The following is a 15723-nucleotide window of genomic DNA, read 5'->3' as shown; positions in this document are numbered from 1 at the left end:
TGATGAAGAATGGCCACTTTTAAGTCTGTTATTGAGTGTCCAGGGAGATTGAAGAGCTCTCCTACTGGCTTTGAATGTTACAATTCTTGATGTCTGCTTTGCGTCCATTTATTCTTTTGCATAGAGACTGTCCAGTTTGGCCAATGTACATGGCAGAGGGGCATTGCTGGGAATGGGCGAGGTCCACCTTGATTAAATTAGCCTCATTAGCACTACAAAAAGCAATTTTCCCTCTGTTGATATTCACCCTTTCTAACCAACTGTTGGGAACTGTAAAAAGCAGGTTACTGGGTGGGTGCTCAAGCCAGATCTGTGTTATATTGCTGAAAAGGAAACCCTAGATACTGAACACGTCCCTAATCACTTCTGATGACACTGGCAGAAGGGTTACATAGATATTGACTTGTGACATACACAAAATAAGAAGACTCTGCCCACTGACATGCAACCACTTCTGGGGTAGGACAGGGCAGCTGAGAAACAGGATCGGGAAATATGTAATAGGACAGGAAGTGAGGAAGAATTGTGTCTCCTGTGCCCAGCTCTGGGGAAGTTACAACTTCAGGACTTATCCCCTGAAATGCAAATCCGCCGGAACACAGTGCTTAGGAACCGGACTCTTCAGAAATTGGCCCTGGAGTTTTAGTTTGAGTGAGCTGCTGCAGGTTCAATTGACACCAAATCCAACCTGTGGAAGCTGCAGTTCCCCAGGTCCCCATTGTGCCGCAGAGGAGTCTGACCCAGAGATAAATAGACACCAACTGGCAGAGGGCACAGATATTGCTAGAGTTTTACGGGGATCCCCTGGGAGAGATGTATGCACAATAGCTAACCAGAGGTGGTATGTGAGGTCTCTACCAAGAGCCAGCAGTCCACTCTTCACCCTAATGGGGGTAAGATGTTTGTATGGGACATAGTTGAAGAGAGATGTAAAATGTAGAATACGATGCTCCAGAAGTGTTGAAGTGAAGCTTGTCACCTGCGCCATGGCAATCCCTTCGGCTGAGCNCTTCAGAAGTGCTGAAGTGAAGCTTGTCACCTGCGCCATGGCAATCCCTTCGGCTGAGCCAATCAGCACATAGAACAAAGCACAGCCATGGAGACAGGCTATAGTCACTGTCTGGGCCTAGTGGAGGCCTGAGAATTTACAAAGACAAAGGACCCTCAGCACAAGTCTCCGAAGAGAGACCTCCTCTGGGAAGAGACAATGGTCTGTACCTACAAAGAAAGAGGAGAGGGGACAAGAGCTCCCTTTCACCCAGGAGGCGGCTGACGGCGTTTATCTCAGGAACTGGAGATCACAGCCAAGCCTGGAGGAAAACCCGGGAAGGACTGTGGGGTGAGCGTTGCTCTACCAGACAGAAAAGTATCTCGTTCAATGAGTCTAGACTCTAGTTAGCGTGGTATGATTTTATTGGCCATGGAACCATTTCTTTCCAACCCGTCTCCTTGCTACCCCTCGAATCACTACACTCTTTAAAAATCACTTGTACTTGGTGTGACTATGACGGGATCTAGAGCTGTGTGTTGATCGGAGCAGAGATGGGAGGTAGAACTGGTCACCTTGGGACCCTGTTCCTTTGGGAGCAGCAGATTTGTGACTTCTCTGAATGCCCAGCAGGACAGGGACTGGGTGCTGCAGAAGGACTCTGGGAGGGCCAAAGGGTGAAGTGTGCCTATTGCCAACCTGGAGAGAGGTCACCCCCCACAAGGACTAGAGGGCACGGCTTCTGTGGACTGTGGCGGCGGGAGTTGGAGAGCTGCCCCAAATTGGGCACAGACAAAGATTCCACATGTTGGGACCCATGGCACCACACTAGGTCATTTGGGCCAGCACAAGTGCAAAGGGAAAGAGCCCTCTACTCACACACCCCTACCTGCAGCACAGGCCCCATTTGGGGCCAGCATTGATATCAAGGGGAGAGCGTGAGTGTCCCCTACTGAGCCCCCACACCGCTCCCTGCAGCACAGGCCCATAGAACCGCACAGGGGAATTAGAGTCAGCAGAGACTGAGAGGACAGCGCTCCCTACAGGAACCGCCATATTGCTCCCTGAAGCACAGGCCCAAAGCACCATGCTGGGGTCAACTCTGGCTGTGAGGGGACAATGCCCCATAAAGAGCTTTCCACCCAGCTCCCTGTAACACACACGGTGGTAGATAAAGATTACCTGAGCACACAACACCGGCATCTTCTCCATGGTTACAGTTATTCTCTCCCCAAGGCCGAGCCCTGCATTCGGAGAGGGCAGCTTCTGTCCCTGCGCAGTTGACGTCATCCAGCCAGATAGGGTCAGATCCTTGCCCAAATTTAGCCGCGCCTGGGGCAGATAACGCCGTCCCACAGCCCAGCTGCCTGCACACCACTCCAGCATCCGTTATGTCCCAGCCGTCATCACACACGGTTCCCCACTGCTGGTTGTGAAACACCTCGACTCTCCCAGCGCAGCGACTTGACCCATTCACCAGTCTTAGCTGAGCCAGTTCTGAGATGCAAACACCCAAGGGAAAAAACAGTCAGGGAGGCTCCTGTGCATCTGATGTCTCGTGTCGCTGGGGAACGTAGCACCTCCCACCAATGGATCTGACCGGTCTCTGCACACAGCCACTGCCTTTCAAGGGCTCCCCACCACTGACCAGGCTAATCACTTGGGCAATGTTGAAGTTTGTCCACTCCCCTCCCAGCCAACTGTCACCTAGTTTGGTAGATTGGACTTCAGTCTGACCTGCTGCTCCCACTAGAGCACTTAATTAAAAAGATGACTCCCGGCACTACTGGCAGGAACCTCCCGGGGAACAGATTTACACCCTCACTCATGGTGATGGTATTTGTAGATACATAGGGTTACATAGATATCGACTTGTGACATACCCAGAAGAAGAAGACTCCCCCCACTGACATGCAGCCACTTCTGGGATAGGACAGGGCAGCTGAGAAACAGGATATGGAAATATGTAATAGGACAGGAAGTGAGGAAGAATTGCGTCTCCTGTGTCCAGCTCTTGGGGAAGTTACAACTTCAGGACTTATCCCCTGAAACGCAAATCCGCCGGAACACAGTGCTTAGGAACCGGACTCTTCTGAAATTGGACCTCGACTTTTAGTTTGAGTGAGCGGCTGCAGGCTCCACTGACACCAAATCCAACCAGTGGAAGCTGCAGTTCCCCAGGTCCCCAATGTGCCGCAGAGGAGTCTGGCCCAGAGATAAATAGACGCCAACTGGCAGAGGGCACAGGTTTGCCTGGTGTTATTAGGGGATCCCCTGGGTGAGATATATGCACAATAGCTCACTAGAGCTGGCGTGTGAGGTGTCTACCAAGAGACAGCAGCCTGCTGGTGACCCTAACGGAGGCAAGGTGTTTGGATGGGACATAGCTGAAGAGAGATGTAAAATGTAGAATATGAGGCTTCAGAAGTGCTGAAGTGAAGCTTGTCACCTGCGCCATGGCAATCCCTTTGGCTGAGCCAATCAGCACATAGAACAATGCACAGCTGTGGAGACAGGGTATAGTCACTGTCTGGGCCCAGTGCGGGCCTGAGAATTTACAAAGCCAGAGGAACCTCAGCACAAGTCTCCGAAGAGAGACCTCCTCTGGGAAGAGACAATGGTCTGTACCTACAAAGAAAGAGGAGAGGGGACAAGAGCTCCCCTTCACCCAGGAGGCGACTGACAGCGTTTGTCTCAGGAACAGGAGATCACAGTCAAGCCTGGAGTAAAACCCTGGAAGGACTGTGGGGTGAGTGTTGCTCTATCAGACAGAAAAGTATCTCCTTCAATGAGTCTAGGCTCTAGTCAGTGTGGTATGATTTTATTGGCCATGGAACCTTTCTTTTCAACCCGTCTCCTTGATACCCCTCAAATCGCTACAGTCTGTGAAATCACTTGTCTTTGGTGTGACTATGAAGGGATCTAGACCTGTGTGTTGATCGAGGCAGAGATGGGAGGTGGAACTGGCCACCTTGGGACCCTGTTCCTTTGGGAGCAGCAGATATGTGACTGCTCTGAATGCCCAGCAGGACAGGGACTGGATGCTGAAGGGGGATGCTCGGAGGGCTGAAGGGTGAAGTGTGCCTATTGCCAACCTGGAGAGAGGTCACCCCCCACAAGAACTAGAGGGCACCGCTTCTGTGGCCTGTGGCCGAGGGAGTCGGGGAGCTGCCCCAAATCGGGCACAGACAAGGATTCCTCATGCTAGGGACCCACTGCACCACACTAGGGCATTAGGGCCAGCACAACTGCAAAGGGAGAGAGCCTTCTACTCACACACCCCTACCTGCAGCACTGGCCCCCTTTGGGGCCAGCATTTCTATCAAAGGGAGAGCGTGAGCGTCCCCTCCTCAGCCCCTGCACCGCTCCCTGCAGTACAGGCCCATAGACCCGCACAGGTGAATTAGGGTCAGCACAGACTGAGAGGAGAGCGCTCCCTATTGGAACTGCCATATTGCTCCTTGAAACACAGGCTCCAAGCACGATGCTGGGGTCAGCACTGGCTGTGAGGGGACAATACCCTATAATGAGCTTCCCACCCAGCTCCCTGCAATAGGCAGGGTGGTAGATAAAGGTTACCTGAGCACACAACACCGGCATCTTCTCCGTGTTGACAGTCATGCCTTCCCCAAGACCGAACCCTGCAATCGGAGAGGGCAGCTTCTGTCCCTGCGCAGTTGACGTCATCCAGCCAGATAGGGTCAGATCCTTGCCCAAAGTTAGCCGCACCTGGGGCTGATAACGCCGTCCCACAACCCAGCTGCCTGCACACGACTCCAGCATCAGTTATGTCCCAGCTGTCATCACACACGGATCCCCACAACTTGTTGTGAAGCACCTCGACTCTCCCAGCGCAGCGACTCGGGCCGTTCACCAGTCTTAGCTGAGCCAGTTCTGAGATGCAAACACCCAAGGGAAAAAACACTCAGGGAGGTTCCTGTGCATCTGATGTCTTGCGTCGCTGGGGAACGTAGCGCCTCCCGCCAACAGATCTGACCAGTCTCTGCACACAGCCACTGCCTGTCAAGGGCTCCCCACCACTGACCATGCTAATCACTTGGGGAATGTCGAAGTTTGTCCACTCCCCTCCCAGCCAACTGTCACCTAGTTTGGTAGATTGGACGGCATTCTGACCTACCGCTCCCACTAGAGCACTTAATTATAAAGATCAGCCCCGACACTACTGGCAGGAACCTCCCGGGGAACAGATTTACACCCTCACTCCTGGTGCTGGTATTCGTAGATACATAGGGTTACGTAGATATCCACGTGTGACATACCCAGAAGAAGGAGACTCCCCGCATTGACATGCAGCCACTTTTGCGGTAGGACAGGGCAGCTGAGAAACAGGATAGCGAAATATGTAATAGGACAGGAAGTGAGGAAGAATTGCGTCTCCTGTGTCCAGCTCTTGGGGAAGTTACAACTTCAGGACTAATTCCCTGAAACGCAAATCCACCAGAACACAGTGATTGGGAACCGGACTCTTCAGAAATTGGTCCTGGATTTTTAGTTTGAGTGAGCGGCTGCAGGCTCTGTTGACACCAAATCCAACCAAAGGAAGCTGCAGTTACCCAGGTCCCCAGTGTGCCACAGAGGAGTCTGGCCCAGAGATAAATAGACGCCAACTGGCAGAGGGAACAGGTTTGCCTGGAGTTATTCAGGGATCCCCTGGGTGAGATATATGCACAATAGCTCACTAGAGGTGGTGTGTGAGGTCTCTACCAAGAGACAGCAGCCCACTGATCACCCTAGTGGGGGCAAGATGTTTGGATGGGACATAGTTGAAGAGAGATGTAAAATATAGAATATGAGGCTCCAGAAGTATTGAAGTGAAGCTTGTCACCTGCGCCATGGCAATCCATTCGGCTGAGCCAATCAGCACATAGAACAAAGCACAGCCGTGGAGACAGGCTATATTCATTGTCTGGGTCTAGTGTAGGCCTGAGAATTTACAAAGACAAAGGACCCTCAGCACAAGTCTCAGAAGAGAGACCTCCTCTGGGAAGAAACAATGGTTTGTACCTACAAAGAAAGAGGAGAGGGGACAAGATCTCTCTTTCACCCAGGAGGCGGCTGACAGCGTTTGTCTCAGGAATAGGAGATCACAGCCAAGCCTGGAGTAAAACCCTGGAAGGACTGTGGGGTGAGCGTTGCTCTACCAGACAGAAAAGTAACTCATTCAATGAGTCTAGGCTCTAGTCAGCGTGGTATGATTTTGTTGGCCATGGAACCATTTCTTTCCAACCCTTCTCCTTGATACCCCTCGAATCGCTACACTGTGTGAAATCACTTGTACTTGGTGTGACTATAAGGGGATCTAGAACTGTGTGTTGATCGGGGCAGAGATGGGAGGTGGAACTGGTCACCTTGGGACCCTGTACCTTTGGGAGCAGCAGATCTGTGACTTCTGTGAATGCCCAGCAGGACAGGGACTGGGTGCTGCAGAAGGACTCTCGGAGGGCCGAAGGGTGAAGTGTGCATATTACCAACCTGGAGAGAGGTCACTCCCCCACAAGGCCTAAAGGGCACGGCTTGTGTGGTCTGTGGCTGCGGGAGTTGGAGAGCTGCCCCGCAGCGGGCACAGACATGACTTCCTCATGTTGGGACCCATGGTACCACACTAGGGCATTTGGGCCAGTACAAGTGCAAAGGGAGAGAGCCTTCTACTCACACACCCCTACCTGCAGCACAGGCCCCCTTTGGGGCCAGCATTTCTATCAAGGGGAGAGCGTGAGCGTCCCCTACTGAGACCCCACACCGCTCCCTGCAGTACAGGCCCATAGACCCTCACAGGGGAATTAGGATCAGCACAGACTGAGAGGAGAGCGCTCCCTACAGGAACCGCCATATTGCTCCCTGAAGCACAGGCTCCAAGCACCATGCTGGGGTCAGCACTGGCTGTGAGGGGACAATGCCCCATAATGCGCTTTCCACCCGGCTTCCTGCAAGACGCATGGTGGTAGATAAAGGTTACCTGAGCACACAACACCGGCATCTTCTCCGTGGGTACAGTCATTCCATTCCCAAGGCAGAAGAGTACTGCATTCGGAGAGGGCAGCTTCGGTTCCTGCGCAGTGGACGTCATCCAGCCAGATAGGGTCAGATCCTTGCCCAAAGTTAGCCGCCCCTGGGGCTGATAACGCCGTCCCACAGCCCAGCTGCCTGCACACGACTCCGGCATCCTGTAAGTCCCAGCTGTCATCACACACGGTTCCCCACTGATGCTTGTGAAACACCTCGACTCTCCCAGCGCAGCGACTCGGGCCGTTCACCAGTCGGAGCTGAGCCAGTTCTGAGATGCAAACACCCAAGGGAAAAAACACTCAGGGATGGGCTAGAGGAAAGGAATATGGGCCTTGTTCCCTATAGTTTACTCTAGCTCCCATTCAGTCCCAGTGTGGCAAACTGGCTGGCTCAGGGGGGCTGGGAATGGGATACTGGGGGTTTCCTCTCTGGAGGTCACCAGCTCTGATCCAGCCCCAGGCATGGGGGAATGGCTGACTCGTGGGATGGAGAATGGGACACAGGGTCTTTCTCTTCAGGGGATGCCGGCTCCAGTACAGTCTGTGCGAGGGGGATGAACTGATGCAGTACATTCGGGGAAGGAGACCTGGGGCTTTTCCTCCGGAGGGCACCAGATCCCATTTGGCCCCAGCTCAGGCAGGGACAGTGGCTGGCGTGGGGGGAACAGGCACTGGGCTTTCACGTCTGGGGCCCTGGGTCCAAGTTGGTAGTGAGTGGAAGTCGCAGCCATTGCAACTCTCTGATGCCCAGAATGTGAAATGAGCTGCTGGGGTTAATTCCCCTCCATGACAGGACAGGTTTGTGCAGGCCAGGCCAGCCCTCAGTCTGAGCGGCTCCCAGCCGAGGGGCAAAGGACATAAGTGGTCAGGAGATTGAACTGCCTTTTGCCCCTGCCTGGGCTCCCTCCCTGTCTGCGCCCCGATGACCCTGCCTGACTGGAGCCAACAGCAGCAGCCTCGCGGGGCTTTAGTTCTGCTCCCACAAAGCCTCCACTGGCCCTGACTGGGGCTGACTCAGCTCCTCCATATTCCACAGCGTCCAGACAGACAGGGGCAGTGCCAGGCTGAACTGAGCACCCTCCTGTGGTGACGGCACCACAGCAGCCCAGCTCCTGGTACCCCACCCCCACCTCTGACAGGCCCCAGCTAGCATCACAGCGCCCCAGTGCAGGTACACAGCACCTCCACTTGCCCTTTGCAGAGGTGGGGTCACTCACCAGCCACAGCCAGGGCTAAGCTGAAACAGCTCTAACAATAACTAAAGGCAAAAATATCTGTTGGGGCAGATCATACCCTAGGGTAAATCTGGGCTCACCCAGACTGATGTGGCTCATACAGCCACTGCCAGAGCCCAAATTTCAATCGGCCTTACTGGGCAAGGGTGAACCCTTGAGACACTGAATGGTTGGGGATTTCCACAGGTACCCAACAGCCAGGATACCCTGTGCTGTGCTCATTCTGCCACACAGCCCCTTTGTTAACAATTCACTGGTGGGGAAACTGAGGCACGTAGTGAGGAAGTGATAGGCTGAGATCATGGGGTGAGTCTGGAGGAGGCAGGATTTGAACCCAGGTCTCAAGTCCTACACTTGAACGACTAGATTAAATAACCTTAACTCTGCCCTTCCTTGCCCCAATTTATGAGATAGCTGCACACTACAGCATGCACCCCACACATACAGACAGACCCCCGCACCCTCTGCCTATGTTTGTATTTACCTGCCATGGGAAATCCTGTCATTGAAGCTGAAAGAAAGCAAAGAAATGAGGTAAGTCTCTGTCTCCATGGCTGGACACCTTGGGGATCTCCAAACACTGGCTAATGTAAGCAGTGGCCTGAGTGAGCTCTCCCCTGCCATCTCTTGATGCACTGAGAGAAAAGATTCAGCTGCATGTTGTACTTCAGTGACCTCTCTACTGCCCGTCAGGGAGGTGGATTGACCCTCCTGCCGCTCCTGTCAGTGTCGGTCGCATCTACACAGAAGCGCTGTAGCTGCAGAGCTGCCACTGGGCCACTGTAATGTTTCCAGTGCAGAAGAGCCCTAAGTAGCCAACAAAAGACAAGACCTGGTGAGCAACGTCAGAACCAATGACACTGCACCAGCCCTTCCAAACCAAGCCACCTGCTTTCACACTGCCTGCTTCGGTGAAGGACCCCCACACCCTGCTCCCCTCAGGCCTGGCTTCCCCCCGACCTGGAGTTTGACAGCCCCACTCGCAGTGTAATGGAGTGCTAAACTGTATTATACCGCTCAGCCACTAGGTGGCGATGTGTGTAAAATACAGTAACTCCTCACTTCATGTTGTAGTTATGGTCCTGAAAAATGCGACTTTAAGCAAAACGATGTTAAGCAAATCCAATTTCCCCATAAGAATTAATGTAAATAGGGAGGATTAGATTCCAGGGAAATTTTTTTTTTTTGCCAGACAAAAGGCATTATATACATTTTAAACAATTTTAAACAAGTAATTTAATACAGGTATTAAACAGGCTGGCAGCCCCCCATCAGCTCCCCTGCCCTCCCCGTGCCTCCCACCCACTGGCAGCCCCCAGGGATTAGCGCCTTCCCCCTACTCCCCCCACCTCCTGCCCGCGGCAATCAGCTGTCTTGCGGCATTTAGGAGGCTGGGGGGAGGAGCGAGGAGGCGGCGCGCAGCCTCCCCCCTCCCTCCCTCCCCGTCTCCTGCCTGCAGCAATCAGCTGGTTTGCGGCATTCAGGAGGCAGGGGAGGGAGCGGGGAGGCTGCACGCCACATCCTCACTCCTCCCCCCTCCCCCCCGCCTGCTGAATGCCGCAAACCAGCTGATTGCCGTGGGCAGGAGACAGGGGGAGCAGGGGGAAGGCGCTGATCTGTGGGGTCCGCCGGCAGGCAGGAGGTGCTGGGGGGGGGCGTAGGGGAGCTGATAGTGGGGCTGCCAGCCGTGGACAAAGCAGGCAGCCAAAGGACGTTATAGCGGAGCATTGCACAACTTTAAACTAGCATGTTCTGTAATGGAGCAGGGACGTAAGATCGAAACAACGTTAAGCGAGAGGACGTTAAGTGGGGAGTTACTGTACCTTTTTTAAAGCTAACCTCAACCATATCTGGCAGAGCATTAAAGGATCGTGGTATGTAAAAGCAAGCTCTGTGACCAGTCCATGTCTGGTACAGAAGAACAGCACAGTGTCTGGAGTAAACTAATGTAACCCTTCTGCTCATCAGAGCTGGCAGCAACAGGGGCTGGGTTCAGTATCTAGGGGTTCCGTTTCAATAACACAATACAAAACTGGCTCGAGCCCCCACCCAGTGTCCTGGGACAATTACATACCACCCCCCTGGGTGCCTCTAAGAGGCAATACTTCCCCTCTCGCAAGCACAGCGTCCGAGTGTAACAAAAGCCTTTTAATAAAAGAGGGAAACAATGCGGCATTATGTTGGGGAAACACCACAAATAGGAGTCATAACACAAACCATGAGCAGATTCTTAAGTCCAGCAATCCGAAAGATCACCCAAAGTCCCAACAGTCCAACACCCCAAAAGTCTCTTGAGTCCAGCAACCCAAAAATCACCCAAAAGTCCAACAACCCAAAAGTCTCTGTCCCTGGTCAATGCAGCACCAGGGTTCAAAAGTTTATCCGCAGAGTTTTACCCCCCCCCCCCAGCCTGGGTGGAAATGGGGGGGGGTGTGTTAAGAGGCACCTTACCTGGTCCGAGGCCAACTGCCACACCTCTCCGTGGGGTTCTGCTGCAGCCTTCACTGCAAGTCACTCCACTCCACCAGCCATCCCATGAACTGCTCCACTCTGCCAGCTGCTCTGCTCCATCAGCCATCCCATGAGCCACTCCAGCTGTCCCACAAACTGCTCACCTCCAGTCCACCAGCCACTTAGCAATAGATTTTTAGCCCCCCCCCTGCCCCCCTCATTAACATAGCACTCAGTGATTTTAGCTTGTAGGAGGAGAGCCCCACTGCAGGTGCTCTATTAGCACAAATTTCAGAGTAGCAGCCGTGTTAGTCTGTATCCGCAAAAAGAACAGGAGTACTTGTGGCACCTTAGAGACTAACAAATTTATTAGAGCATAAGCTTTCGTGGACTACAGCCCACTTCTTCGGATGCATATAGAATGGAACATATATTGAGGAGATATATATACACACATACAGAGAGCATAAACAGGTGGGAGTTGTCTTACCACTCTGAGAGGCCAATTAAGTAAGAGAAAAAAGAAAAAAAAAAAAACTTTTGAAGTGATAATCAAGCTAGCCCAGTACAGACAGGTTGATAAGAAGTGTGAGAATACTTACAAGGGGAGATAGATTCAATGTTTGTAATGGCTCAGCCATTCCCAGTCCTTACTCAGGCATTGGCACCCTAACATCAGGCTTGTCTGGTTATGTGGACTCTCTCCTCAGACCCTACGCTACCAGCACTCCCAGCTATCTTCGAGACACCACTGACTTCCTGAGGAAACTACAATCCATCGGTGATCTTCCAGAAAACACCATCCTGGCCACTATGGACGTAGAAGCCCTCTACACCAATATTCCACACAAAGATGGACTACAAGCTATCAGGAACAGTATCCCCGATAATGTCACAGCTAACCTGGTGGCTGAACTTTGTGACTTTGTCCTCACCCACAACTATTTCACATTTGGGGACAATATATACCTTCAAGTCAGCGGCACTGCTATGGGTACCCGCATGGCCCCACAATATGCCAACATTTTTATGGCTGACTTAGAACAACGCTTCCTTAGCTCTCGTCCCCTAACGCCCCTACTCTACTTGCGCTACATTGATGACATCTTCATCATCTGGACCCATGGACAAGAAGCCCTTGAGGAATTTCACCATGATTTCAATAATTTCCATCCCACCATCAACCTCAGCCTAGATCAATCCACACAAGCGGTCCATTTCCTGGACACTACTGTGCTAATAAGCGATGGTCACATAAATACCACCCTATACTGGAAACCTACTGACCGCTACACTTGCCTACATGCCTCCAGCTTCCATCCAGGACACACTACATGATCCATTGTCTACAGCCAAGCTCTAAGATATAACCGCATTTGCTCCAATCCCTCAGATAGAGACAAGCACCTACAAGATCTCTATCAAGCATTCTTAAAACTACAATACCCACCTGCTGACGTGAAAAAACAGATTGACAGAGCCAGACGAGTACCCAGAAGTCACCTCCTACAAGACAGACCCAACAAAGAAAATAACAGAACACCACTAGCTGTCACCTTCAGCCCCCAACTAAAACCTCTCCAGCGCATCATCAGAGATCTACAACCTATCCTGAAAGATGATCCTTTACTCTCACAGATCTTGGGAGACAGACAACCCCCCAACCTAAAGCAAATACTCACCAGCAACCACACATCACTGAACAAAACCACTGACCCAGGAACCTATACTTGTAACAAAGCCCGATGCCAACTCTGTCCACATATCTATTCAAGTGACATCATCATAGGACCTAATCACATCAGCCATACCATCAGGGGCTCGTTCACCTGCACATCTACCAATGTGATATATGCCATCATGTGCCAGCAATGCCCCTCTGCCATGTACATTGGCCAAACCAGACAGTCTCTACGCAAAAGAATTAATGGACACAAATCTGACATCAGGAATCATAATACTCAAAAACCAGTGGGAGAACACTTTAACCTGTCTGGTCATTCAATGACAGACCTGCAGGTGGCTATATTACAACAGAAAAACTTCAAAAACAGACTCCAACGAGAGACTGCTGAGCTGGAATTGATATGCAAACTAGACACAATCAACAAAGGATTGAATAAGGACTGGGAATGGCTGAGCCATTACAAACATTGAATCTATCTCCCCTTGTAAGTATTCTCACACTTCTTATCAACCTGTCTGTACTGGGCTAGCTTGATTATCACTTCAAAAGTTTTTTTTTTTTTCTTTTTTCTCTTACTTAATTGGCCTCTCAGAGTGGTAAGACAACTCCCACCTGTTTATGCTCTCTGTATGTGTGTATATATATCTTCTCAATATTTATTCCACTCTGTATGCATCCAAAGAAGTGGGCTGTAGTCCACAAAAGCTTATGCTCTAATAAATTTGTTAGTCTCTAAGGTACCACAAGTACTCCTGTTCTTTTTATTAGCACAAAGTGAATTCAGCTCAACAACCTGTAACTAGACTCATAATAGAATCAAAACTAGCTCTGAACTTTAACAATAGAAAAAAAATTGAACTGGTGTGCCAGACCTTCCAACAACCCCCATACCCTCAAATACAGAAACTTGCCCCACTTTCCTCAATTCACTAGGTTTTGGAACCCATGTCCCTTGTCTAGCAAGTGCTACTTAGTTGATGGTGAGACCCTCTGTCATAAAACAGTTTCATTGTCCTTGATTCACATAATCAGGGTAACAACATTTTATTCCTCCTGCTCCAATAACAGAGAAACTGGGGATCCCACAGCAGCCAAAGTGACCATTTTGGGCTGCTGTGGCCTCATGCTAGATGGGGTGGGTGTGCCTATGCAAACAAGATCAGCCCCTGAAGTTCTTTTCCACACTTGCCAGAATTCACCACCAGATGTCAGGGTAGAGCTCATCCTGACTCTGCTTACACTAAGAACAGAAATAGAAGGAACAAAGCTACAAAGGTTGCAGGATCTCATCACCATGCCACTCTTCAGTGCCCCAGAGAACTTCAACTTTCACAAACTTCACCATGGACACACTGGAAACAAGATTTCACAAGCTTTCATATTGCTGCCAAGCTGCACAAAGAAAGTGAGAGATGCGGGTATCTTCTTTAATGTAGGCTACGGGAAGCCAGCAGAGCATATCTTTAAATCCTTTGACTTTACTGAAGACAGACGCAAAGGTGACTATGAAAGGGGTCTGGCTATGTTTCATGCATACTTTATATCTCAGAGAAATGTGGCTTATGGAACAGCTTGTTTTCACCAGAGAACTCAAGAACTAGGGGAAAGTTTTGAATGTTTTATAAGAGCTCCGCATATATAGGCTTAAAACTGTGATTTTGGGAATGCAAAGCTTGAAAATATCACAGACAAGCTGGTTATTGGGTTAACAGATAAAATCCTTTCACAGCAGCTACAACTGAAGAGAGATTTAACTCTAGCCACAGCTATTCAAATAGCAAACCAGTCTGAATTAGTCAAACAACAGAACAAAAGGCAGGAGCAACTTGAAAAACATGAAACTAGCCTAGGCTATGTCTACACTAGCCCTTGCTGCAGTATAACTTATGTCGCTCAGGAGTATGAAATGTCACCCCCGAGTGATGTAAGTTATGCTGACCTAAGCACCAGTGTGGACAGCACTTTGTGGGCAGAAGAAGCTCTCCCACCGACATAGCTACTACCGCTCACAGGGCTGGAGTAGTTAAGCCAACTGCAGAGCTCTCCCATCAGCTCAGAGTGGTTACATTAGAGAGCTTACAGCAGCACCACTGCAGCTCCGATGCTGTAAACTCTTTAGCATCTCTTTAAACCTTCTAAGCCTACAGCTACACTAGAGTGTTAAAGCTTATTATCATAATACCCCTGAAGCCAGGAGAGAGAACACCCAGGCTAAGAGGGACAAATCCCGGCCTACATGCACAATGGCTTAATACCCGAGGGAGGGTGGACCCCCGATAAGGGCTGTGGCACTGAAGGGGATTCTTCCCAGGGACCTTACAGAGCCGAGAGAGAGCACAAGTCCTGTGAATCCATGACATCCTACCTCTGTGGGACCTCAGACCTGTTCGTGAGACCCCAGGACTGAACCTGAACACTGGAGACTATGGCAAAGGAGCTTCCAAATTGCCTTGTCCCCTCACCACAGTACCTCCTCCCCAGCTTCTCCTCTTATTCACATTGGATCCATCTGTGAGTTGGAGTGCTCCCACCCAGGTACTAGATAGATTCCCAATGAGTAACATTCCCCTAACTGGGGTAGTAGCTTTATCCACATCTAAGCTGTTAAAAAGGGCACACACACAAAACGACAACTCAAATATAACAAATTTATCTCTCTCAGGAACAGCCCGAAACTGGGAGAAAACTTGTTAGCAGGCTACAGAATACGCTAAGCAGCTGAAAGATTTTAAAATATACTAAACAAATCGTCACACTATGGATTACACATGGATGGGAAGCGTACTGAACTATTTACTCTGTATGTACACCTACAAACCAACACACTTTCAGCAGTAACAGTCTCTTCTCTGGCTGCTGAAATTTGTCTTTTCAGTTTGCTAGCACCAGAAGGGGGTGTGATGAGGGCGATGTCCCATCCCCCGGCTGATGGCTTCCCTCGAAGTTCCACACAAATTATTACAGAAGTGTCCAGACTTCCCCCCTTTTTTCTCTTTTTGCGCTAGCCCCACATCTTCTCCCCCAAGAGAGTGTGCGGTGGGTCACTAGATGTTGTACCCCAGTAGCTTTTGTGAGTGACAAAGACCCACCTCCCACACCAGTAGATGCCCCGGCTGAGTACTCACTGGGGCAGCAGGCTGATCAGCCCCTGTAGCCAAGGGTCAACTGAAAAGGAGAGAAATCGAGAAAAGAAAAACCCGCCCTCCTCTGAGCCATGGACTCCCCGGCATGCTGTGAGGTGGGGCCGCCTTTGTCCAGGCTGTACACGGCTAATGCAGGGGCCTTGCCTCAGGACCAGATCAGACAAGTCTCTGCAGAGCCGGCTGCAGTCATCTG

General features: G+C 50.9%; 1 protein-coding gene across 1 annotated transcript in view; it reads right to left on the bottom strand.

Moving 5' to 3' along the window:
* LOC117870326 (deleted in malignant brain tumors 1 protein-like) overlaps positions 1-8740 on the bottom strand; it is a 42735-nt gene extending 33995 nt beyond the window's left edge. Inside the window, exons 1-4 of the mRNA XM_034757426.1 lie at positions 8734-8740; positions 6966-7283; positions 4568-4882; positions 2171-2485 (exon numbers count right to left, since the gene is read on the bottom strand). Of these exons, the coding sequence (XP_034613317.1) occupies positions 2171-2485; positions 4568-4882; positions 6966-7283; positions 8734-8740 (955 nt within the window). The remainder of the gene's footprint in view (positions 1-2170; positions 2486-4567; positions 4883-6965; positions 7284-8733) is intronic.
* Positions 8741-15723: the final 6983 nt, after the last annotated feature.

Source organism: Trachemys scripta, unplaced genomic scaffold (genome assembly GCF_013100865.1).
Source record: "Trachemys scripta elegans isolate TJP31775 unplaced genomic scaffold, CAS_Tse_1.0 scaffold_26, whole genome shotgun sequence".
Lineage (NCBI taxonomy): Eukaryota > Metazoa > Chordata > Testudines > Emydidae > Trachemys > Trachemys scripta.
The sequence above is the reverse complement of the archived record's forward strand: the minus strand, read 5'-3'. Positions and strand labels throughout refer to the sequence as shown.